Consider the following 11,050-nt stretch of genomic DNA (forward strand, 5'->3'; position numbering starts at 1 on the left):
AGTAATTGAAAAGGGGCTCCATACGTATACATAATTTCTGATGCATAATAGTTCTGTTTCTTAGATGCACTTAGGAAAAATAGAAATTGGGGACTTTATAGAAGTCTGCTTTCAGCTTGGTCTTAAACACAAAGACATAGAGCTTATTCTTGCAGTTCGTCATGGATACATTACCACTGAAAGGCATTTAAAACATATTGAAGTCTAAAGGTCTACAGTATTTCGTCATAAGGTCTATAGCAACATTGAGGAATGATTGTGTTTATACAACAATTGCAAAGCTCAGGTCAACTTCATAGCTACCGATGGACGCACGCAAAATGTAAAAAAAAAATGGTTTGCATGTGAAGAATGAAAATGTTCATCTGATCCTGAAGGCACTAGATCCAAGAGGGGTTTAGCTTAGAAAAAGCCAAAAGACTTCATCAGCGTAATTGTTTTGCAAAAGAACCAAACTATATATGGCATTTTGATTCTTATGACAGACTTAAGCCATTCGGTATTTGTATAAATGTTTGCACATTGATGGATTTTCCAGAAATATTATTTGGTTAAATGCATTTACTACAAGCAGTACTCCAAAAATCATGGGAGGCCACTTTGTGGAGACTGTAGAAAGACTCTGAGGTTTGTCCTAAAATAGCCAGAGGAGTTCTGGGTACCGAAAATGTTTACATTAGAGATTTTCAACGGTTTCTCCACTGTGCTACAAATGTATGAAGCGCCTTAGACAGCTACTTGGACGGAAAGTTGGTGGGAACCTCTAAGGATGGCGTCAATGGAATTCTTCATCTCTTTGTTTTCTGATCTGGACAATGTCATGTTTGACAGATACTTTCTAGATAAAAGTATGAGGAGAAGTCAAAGTAAAGTTAGAAAATGTAATTCATTAGGAAATGGAATGAACTTTAACAAAGCTGATAATGTCATTTCTCAAAAGGGTCTCCACCCTTCTCAATGCACCTGCCTGGAAGTGCCTGGTTTCCAGCAGAATCAAGGGTTTTGTCTTGTCCTCACAACCACTCGTGCACCCGAGTTATTGTCAAACACTACATGCCGAGAAGCACTACAGTCACTTGTGCAAGTTTCTGTGACTTGCTGGAGACCAATGTGAAGCCTGCTATTTGATCCAAGTGGCGGGGACTGCTATCTCAAGGAGTCCTTCTGCTGTAAGACAATAAAACACACTGCTAAGAACACCAAAGCTTGTCTGGATTCTCAAACTATCTGATGTGCACCAGAAAAATCCCCAGAAAAAAAAAAACTAAACAATGTCCCCTCAGGGGCTCTGTACATACTCATATGTAGTACACAAGAAAGTAGTTTGCAACATTGTATATTTTAACATGTTTTAGACAACCCTAAACATGTGGAAAGTATGAAATTTGCGTGCCTGTGGCATTAAAACTGTAAACTGTTCATGATCACATTTGGCACTCTTATTTCTGAATGCCAAAATGTACATATTTTGAAAAAAATGTTGTTTACAGAAACTTTAATAAATTATGTTTTTACTGGAAATGACTCTAAAAGTCTCCATGTTAAATGTAAGTAGAAAATTACAAAGACTGTAAATTTCATGAGAATAATTCCTTTGATGCTTCCAGCCTTTACAAGTGCGCCACCATTTTACACCGCTCTTGGCACTGACTCCGTTTTTTGGATAAACGGTGATATGGAATAGAAATGCTTTTCAAACTTAATCCACTTCTGAAAACCCCTTCGTAAAGTTAATTTTCATAACATGAATACCTAATTACCATTATTTTAAATTGAAAACAGTTACTGCATTTTCTGAGCCTAAAATGACACCCATTTTTGGTCAAATAATAGCAAAAGGCAAGCAAATTGTCAAAATTATCTTAATATTAGTCTTCAAAACAAACCCTAATAAGATAATCGCTTTTCAACAAATTCTGTTTAATAAAGCTGTTTACTGACACTTAATCTCTTCAAATTTTGCATTGAAAGTGATTGTTCTTGGTTGTTTTCAACTATTTTATGATCTCATGAAATAAGAAATACCAGCAACACACTCGACAGGTGGACTGAACCCCAGCACGTGAAGTACACCTCACATCAGGGTGTGGATCAGCCTCGCACTGTTCCGCACACTGCCACAAGGACAGTGTCTGAATGTGACCTCAGCTTGGAGGATGACTGATACTGGAAATTGTGCATTACAAAAGTCCAGCCATGCCCCACACATCCAGCACCACCCCATTTGGCAGGCTGCAGAGATGACTGGGTGTAAGCCCTATCAGCACGTTTGAAAATCATTCTAGACGGTGTCTTCAAAACAATAAAAACCTCCGATTCATAAAACAAAAATATTATTAAAAGACTTTAGTTATACATGCTCATTTTTATGTAGTAGTTGGGGGGAAGCCTGTGTCGACTATATTTGTTTGACGCATATGTTGAAATTTTCCACTGCTTTAAATGGAAGAAATCTGACTATTAACAGGAAGATGTGACATGTTCTGTTGGAGATAGCCCAGGTATTTTCAGTCTCTTTCTCTTATTGAATGTGTATAACTTGTTAACTTCCATCACATGAGCACTGATATTTTCTTTGCTATTTATATACTGTACATTATAAAAGTGTAACAAAGATGAACATCCAATTAGAGTAACTAGAGTAGGAAGAAATCAGCATGGCTCTCCAGATTCAGATTTTTGACTATATTGTTGTGTAGAATTAATTCTTTTTATAGAACTTTTGAAAAGTACATCAGTACAGTATTACATTATAATTATGCCACTTGAACAGTTTACATTTTTTACTCCAGCACTGCCCCTTCCACGCACCATATTAGAAGGCAAAGAACAGAAGCAAGAGACTAAGATCTGTGATTGATCTGACCTTAAGCAAGAAGAGTTAAATTCAAGAAATGGTACTGTGATTCTGTCTCAGGCAGCAAGCTCTTCTAAATCAGTTACATTACGGTTGGTCATTCAGAATGGAAGTTTAAATTGAAATTAGAATTAGAATTAGAACAATCTAGACGAGAACAGGCCATTCAGCCCAACAAAGCTCGCCAGTCCTATCCACTTGCTTCCTCCAAGAAAACATCAAGTCGAGTTTTTTAAAGATAATAATGGTCTGTTGAAAATCTTCAGTCATCTGACAGCACTAAGTGTCTGGGTGTTCTGGAGGGAAATCCCAACATGTGATCAATGAAGGATGGAGACCAGTGGCACGTGCAGGGGACAGATTTCTGGGTTGATTGTAGAAATGTGTGCAGAGTATATACATTCTTAAAATAATTAGTCAGTGACTATCCACAAATTTATGAAGAATGTATTTTATTGCAGTAGGTGATTTTAATATTTGAATAATCCGGAGATTAAGCAAAGACAGTGAAGCAACCCACATTCATAACCAGGAGAGCACAAATCGAATAGACTAAGCCCAAGATGTAAGGGAAAAAAAAATGTACTGAAAGATTGGAGCAAAAAGATCAAAGGTCAGAATGGCATACATAACTGGGCCAAAGTGAGAGATGTAAATCGTAGTCATAGACAGAAAAGATTTTGAAACTGAAGAGCTTTTTAATGACCAAAATAAACAGAGCACTGAATCTTTTTTACATTAAATTCAATATTGGACAACCAAGAAGTGTACAATACTAACCCTTACATTTGGTGATGTCACACAACCATTAACAGAAAAAGTCCCAAAATGGTGGCACCCATAAGTAATGTACAAATTTGAGCTGCAAAAATTACAAAAATAAGTTAAAACACAAAATATAAATATGCTCATTGAATCCCTGAGTCTCAAATATTATAATACAGTATACTGTATATAAATGTAAAAGTCTGACTGTTTCTTACATGATTACTTATGAACTAGCAGGGCTAGTTCTCTTTCTCTGATCTTTCTCTTAATGGAAATTGTAAGATCTCATGTGTTCTGGAAATTCAAAAAAAATGTTAAGTTTGGGTAACCTCAGCAGAGTGACCTGTAGTTGTTCGTTTCTTATGGCAAAATGACCAACAGACTAAGTGATATGGCAGAGTGTCAGGCAATATGCAGAAGCCGATTACGTGACAAAGAGCACTGTAATAAGAACAAAGGCAAAGAAGAGCAGCAATATCTGCTGCACATAAAGCACATCACATGAGGTGATTAAGTGATGAAGAATGAGAAAGAACAAGTAGACACGATGCTGAGGCACAGGATATGTTCTGGAAGTACAAAAAATTTAAGTTGAGGTATCCTGTTGTAATAAAACCACAACCCCCCGCCTATCTATTGATATTGTTCTTCCAGGACATGCTACATACAAGTTCAGAATTCATAATCAAGTGTAAGTATTGCGTTTATTGATCATCAAACATTGAACTTTATTAAATGTCGGCAAAGTGACATGGCAGAAAAAAGAGTGGTGAAATCTGCTGAGCATCAAGCAAATACAGTGAGCCACTAGAAGAAATGCCTTTTAGTTTAGGGCCATGAGTCTGGGTGTTTCACTGGTGGTGTACTGTATATATACTGTAAGTTTTAGAGCCCCAGAAACCAAACAGAAAAATTAAAAGCGAGTCAAATCATGACAGCAGAGTAATCTCCCATTCATTCTTTGTGGCTATGAATGTAAGATGTTCTTCCCAAGTTCATTTTACTGAACCTAATCTGTCACGAACAGTAAGTAGTAAGTGACATGAAGCAATAAGAAGGCAGACAATGTACTAGTGAGTCTTCATGGATCTGAGCATTGACAGGAAGACAAAACTAAGAATGGAGCATGTGGTGCTAAAAACTCCCCCAAAAAAGCCCTTCCCCTAACTTGAAAGAATACGATAAATGTGAAGACTGTATACTGATGCTTTAATCACTCACCCCTAGGTTGCTAGATGTGAGTGCCTGCCTATCCAACTAGCTTATAAAAGAGAACAAAGTTAATAGTGCACAGTTTTAAAAAAGCAGACACAGCAACAGCACAAAACCTGTACTAAAACAGTCAAAAACGAATGTGCAAAACACAGAAGCAGGCAACAAATAAAATCACATGATACTTTCAAATCAGCTTTATCTACTGCAGGAGTAGAGGTTGGGCTGATGGCTATCCTGACAGCATCAGGTACAAGGCAGAAACCAGCCCTGTTTGGGGAACCAGTCTATGATGGTTAATCCCAAACAGAATCAATCAACCTTTCAGGCTTGTCTTTAGGATATGAGAGGAAGTTCACATGAGCACAAGGAGAACTGAAATCACAGAATGTCAAAGGTCAAGCTTTTATAACAGAATAAGAAGAGTTCTGATGTTCCCACAGTGTGTCTAGGCCTCTTCCTATAGAGAAAAAATGGCAGACAATGACTCACTTATCCGGTCTTGGTTTCACGATTGAGTGTTGGCCGCCTTGGATTCTGGGAAGATACAATTAAACAACAAATAATTACCTTATATACTCACGTATAACTTGGGTCTTGAAATCTGAAAAACCGATTATAAAATCAGACCTCGACTTGTTTGCCCGCTCAAAAATGCAACAGTTAATTTTTTTTTACATCTTCTTGCTTCCTCCAATCTTGCACCAGTTTCTCGAATTTTGTTGCAGTTACCAATTTCTTTCACTACTTCAATGACATTTAATTTAAAACCAGCTTCATATTTTGTTCTGATCGAAAGCTCCATCGTAGATAAGGGATGCTCTCACGATAAAGGTGTATGAGGGTGTGAGATACAAAAATCACAAAACAGTGCAAACGTCTCTTCAGAATAGTTCGGGTATTACCGTGTGGTTACTCTCTCAGGTGGGCGTTAGCATATCATAATCTCTTGGACCGATAGCGTGAGTTTTTCGCATTCGATTTATACGACCGACATTATAAAATACCGGAAATTATTTGGTAAAATCAAGCCCTGACTTATCCGCGGGAGAACTCAAATGCAAGTATATACGGTAAATGAAAAATACAAAGAAGCAGTATGAAGATAATCCCTCAGTAAAGTTTATCAATATATGGTGGATGTAATATGAGAATGACCAATGCCATTCACACACTGACATGATGGATGTCATTATTTTAAAATAGTAACAAGTAACCAGTTACAGAAAGAATTGACTAAAAAGAAAACTGTCATTTAAGAAGCCAATTATTTAAAAAAATAATGTAAAAAATGAATATTCCAATTGCCAGGCATTTGAGATTAAGAAGGGTCGTGATTTATACACATGAGCTGTCTGCTGATTAAAATGCAAAAATAACGTGTAGCCATTGCAGCCTTCGAGGTCTGAACTTTTGAACCCTCACTGCTGTAGATGTCAGATCACATAATGAGAATAAGTCAAGTAATGTGGCAAGCCTGGGGGGTTATCATTCTTATTCATTTTCTTTTCATAAATCAGTTTTTCTTTCACTGTTGCCAACAAGCCATTCACATTTGGTGCTTACTGTATGTTAGAAATGGGGGTCTGTGCAACAGCTCCTTAAAATAATGTTTGCTGTTTTGTAGGTGATTTAGGTGACCAAGGAGATAAAGGAGAAACTGGAAAGGGAGTTGAAGGACCCATGGGAGATCAAGGACTACAAGGTATGGAGAAGTTAATTTCACTTACTTGGAGCAGGAATCACAATATCGATAAAGTCACTGGAAATCCCCCAAGAAGTGACTCAGCCACATCCTTCATGAAGCAGCAGCAGTAGTAGTCGTCGTATTGTCACATGTACAGAGTACAGAAAACACTTAACTTACGCGTTCAAGAAGTAGGCAACACATTGACAAGCAAGACACCCATGCTTGTTTTCATAATTTCAGGCAAAATTCAGGGAAAACTCCAATTTTACCCGATAAACCTATTAGCCTGGATTTACCAAAATATGTTGCATAATTTTTTTTTTACTGTTACCATGCATTTCCTCTTACAAAAATGCATTGGGATGCGGCTAGTGTTAGGAAAAAGTATTCTGTAAATAAAAGTCGTGAGTCATCACTACAAACAAATTCAAACCAGGACGTCTTTATTACGACAAGCTTGAAGAAATTGACTTGACGCGCTCTACCAGTTCACTGCAGCCATCTGACTAACATGACAGTACAAGGGTCTCAAATGCATTAAGTTCATTTACATATCGTATTCAAATCATGTCAGTGTATACTAATCAGTACACTGATAAATGGTAAGTCCTAATGTCATACCTCTGTATTTAATATTATCTGAAAGTCACAAAATAGTTAACGTCTTAGAAGTCTTCAACACACGTTTATCTCTAAAGAGAAACTTCTAATTTATAAATTCTTAAAAAGTTAAATCTACCTAATTGTAATGACATTATCGTTCATGATGGTATAAAATATTTTGTTTTCACTGGTTAACACAGACATGATAAAACATACTGGGGTACATATTTGTCATTTTCTGGTATTGCCATCCAACTGACATGGGCTAATAAAAAGTACATGCTTGAAAATGTGCATTTTAAAAGAACTGGCAAGAAATTTAGGAAAAAAATTAGTTTTAAGAAGCAATTTAACTTTGAAGAAATCATTTAAATCACATGTATCAGGTAAAATCTGCTGTCCCATGTGACAATACAGACCTTAATTTCCCGTTCTTCTTAAAACACACGTCTTCCAGCATTCAGCTGCACGAAACCACGTCACCCTTAACATTGCAACTCACAATGGTCTCTTTATACAGTGTCACGTAGGATCTGATTGAAAAAACAGAGGCATATATAACATGGGTCACAACCTGCTGACTGAAGACGTCCAACAACTGTCAAACCTCTGTAAACAGGCTGGGCCAGTGGCACTCTTGCACCTCATCATCGGGTCTCCATAAGTGCTTTCCCATCACGGAACTTTGTTTTCAGGAACCAACGATTTCCTGTACAATGTAAGCCCTTGTCAGTTGTGCTTCCCCTCCAATTATGTGTACTCTGATCGTACTGTAAACTTTATGCAGCATATCTGATGTGCAAAGAAGAGTGGTGTTAACGCAGTATGCTCGGGAGTTCACCTCACTACCTTACTGCTTTCGAAGTGATCGCAACTTCACAGGTGAGATTGTTGCTTTGATGCGGTGCAGGTGCAGTGCACTGGTAAAACAGCTATGAAGAGTGAGGTGATGCGAAGTGCGGTGCTCTGCCTTCACCATTAACTCTCCAAAGTTCTACTGACTTATATTTAAGGTGATCCCAGTGCTTGTGGTCAACCAGTCAGAACAATTCATCACCTGAGCCCCACCCATGAATGAAAAGTACATACTCTGGGGGAGGAGCTAAACAAAAGTACCAGGATTTTCCTGCAGTGGGAATGCAACAAAAGTTCTTAAAAAGCCTCATATTGCACTAATAAGGGAAGAGAGATCAGACAAAAACAAACCATCGTGCACATTACGGGATTTTTCTCCATGAAAAATCTCACAAGGAAAATCGGCACGGTCAATCAAACGGCACATTTGCATGCTTATTCCAGTTAATCCTAGAGCTCTCTTTGTTTAACTACTAAATGACAGGCGGGCACATGCTGAATTAGACGGAAACTAAATGCCCTTCCTCCTGTGTGAATGGCACAAATTTCACAGGAAACCAAATGTGATTTTGTTTTTTTACTACAGATCATTATTTGATTTCTAAATAATATGCAAACGTGTGGAATTACTGGATGTAAATGTCTCCAGATACAAAACGCCTTTCTTCATGCGTCAATGGCACAAATTTGGCTGGAAGTGAAATACAATTTCACAAATTTCTTTTTCAAAAGAAGCACTGAGTTTTGCTGCAAATTCAATTTTGCGTGAATCATTTCACTCAGGACTACATATGGATGATTATTATGTTTCATAATCCAGTATCTGATCTTCCGCTCTTTCAGGGAGGATGTCAACCATTGTTCGAAATTCAGAGGTAGGGGACGGTAATCAGCTGCAAAAGTGCGACTCTCTTTGCCTGAAGGAAAGTTAGCTTTGTTGATGTGACCTTGATTCCCTGTTCGTGCATGAGTAGTGAAGAGCAAACAACTTCTAAAATGGCATCGACATCTGACAACGTTTTGCATGTTATCACTAAATCGGGTTCTGACTTGTCGGACTCTGATTTTGATGCAAGTCATCTGGAGATTGAAAACAAAAGTGAAGTACTGGCATCATCTGATCGGTCCCCAGCTGATCGTGGGAGTGAACATGTTTGTGTAGCTAATACGCCCTACAGCAACATTTGCCTGGGAGGACTGCCACTTACGATGACAACAGGTATAAACCATATTGTGTCGCACTGCGACTGCCACACATTCCTGCTGGCCATCAGAGACACCGAAGAGGTGCCAACATTAGCCATGGAACACAGCAACAGATATCTTATGTTGATTTATGTGTGAAACCGTTGCACACAGAAAACTGAGTTGTGTGCTTTTCTGAAAACTGAGTTTTTTGGAAAAAATATTCAGCCCTCAGAGAGTTTAGGGGACACAATATTATCTTGGTACAATGAGCTTAGCCACTATGCCAGATGTCTTCACCTGAAATTGATTTTTTCTTTTTCCCCCCAGGTCTACCTGGAGTTAATGGGGTCAGCAAAGATGGCCGTGATGGTGCCATCGGGGACCCAGGCCTTCCTGGCGAGCCTGGAAGGGTTGGCAGAACTGGGGCTCAGGGTACGCCCGGGATCTGCGATACATCAGCTTGCCAGGGACCAGTGGCAGCTGGAAAATCCACAAACCCCAAAAACAATTAAAACCCGGAAAATAAAAACAAAAAAAACAAAAAAAAAAACGAAAAAGAAAGCTGACTGATTTTATTTTAAAGACAGTGGGAGGAAAGGCAGACAAAGGCTTTTTCAGAGAGCAAGTGGACCAAACAGGAAAGTAAGAAGAAAGGAGCAGAGTGTGTGAACGAGAGTTTAGTTCTCTAGCTTATTCTGAGCAGCACCCATGAATGGCGACACTGAAAGAGCGCTTTGGAGACCTTTCTTGAACTTTTTAAAGTATGAATGTTTCTTTTGTTGTATGTGTTTGTTTTTAACCTGTAAGAGAACCCCGTCCCACTGACCAAGCAGATGCCTTCTCACCTTCTCTATGGCATCAGACCAGTTTGCACCATTTCTCTGGGGCTCCTTCAACTCTCCCAACCTATAGATGTGAGACCCACTTGTCAAATTATTTTCTCTCAGAACAAGTCATTTAAAAGTGTTGTAACAATGTGAAGGGGCTTTTTGTGTATGTGTGTATATATATATATAAACTGAGGTGAACCATTTTGTATATATCCTTAAGGCTGACAGACAACAGCCTCTGTCTCCAAGCTTGGAAGAATCGATTTGCTGTCTTTTGTTTTCTTCACGTTTTCATTTGTGTTCTTTTTCTCTTTCTAATTCTTTCTTCAATAGTGCAACCCAGGTATGTAACAAAATAAAAGTTTCAAATTGACCTCAAGGACACAGCGGTACACATGACAGTCTTTTATTGCTCTCAAGTTTTCTCTAAACTTTCTTCTTGTGTGTTACTCAGCAAAGCCATCATCACTCCACTAAGTAATTTGCTGTAACCATTAAAAAAAACAATCATGATTTTAAATATTTATTTGTGGGTAACGTGTATGTAAAGTTAAGCTCGAACACCAAATGTTGTAAGAAATAAAGAATAAAGCCACTTTTCAGTAAACGTATTCTGTTCTAGATATTGTAGTAGGAAGCCTCACAGGAGGTTTCCAGAAAGTCTGGAGATGGATATTTCTGTGTAAATGGCTTGCAGTCACAGTCACACTCGCCAGTAACCCCACCCAGCAGTTACAGTATGGGGCTGCTGTCCCTTCACTAAGCAGACCTGCAGTATCTGGTCCTTAATTTGCAAGGCCTTAGATGCTAACCATTAGAAGCATTGCTCTCTGGGCCTTTTCTCCTAAGGTAGATAACGGCCATCACATCTTGGGTTTCTGTTCCACATGTACTTTCCTTTTTCCATCTACTCACCTAAGCTGTTTGCTGCTCCCGTGCCACTGATCGAAGGCCCTTCACAAAACAGTTGAGGGCACGCAGTTTGAAAAGAGATGACTTGAAACTGCTACTTCTTCACATCGAAAGCTCAAACCCCGACCTTGCCCA

The 11,050-nt window shown here is 38.5% G+C and overlaps 1 protein-coding gene across 1 annotated transcript in view; it reads left to right on the plus strand.

The window, feature by feature from the left end:
- Positions 1-10,610, plus strand: part of col9a3 (collagen, type IX, alpha 3) — a 102,634-nt gene extending 92,024 nt beyond the window's left edge. The window contains exons 31-32 of the mRNA XM_039735554.1: positions 6,465-6,542; positions 9,501-10,610. Of these exons, the coding sequence (XP_039591488.1) occupies positions 6,465-6,542; positions 9,501-9,685 (263 nt within the window). The 3' untranslated portion in view covers positions 9,686-10,610. The remainder of the gene's footprint in view (positions 1-6,464; positions 6,543-9,500) is intronic.
- The last annotated feature ends 440 nt before the right edge of the window (positions 10,611-11,050 follow it).

Source organism: Polypterus senegalus, chromosome 14 (assembly GCF_016835505.1).
Source record: "Polypterus senegalus isolate Bchr_013 chromosome 14, ASM1683550v1, whole genome shotgun sequence".
In the NCBI taxonomy this organism is placed as follows: Eukaryota; Metazoa; Chordata; class Cladistia; order Polypteriformes; family Polypteridae; genus Polypterus; species Polypterus senegalus.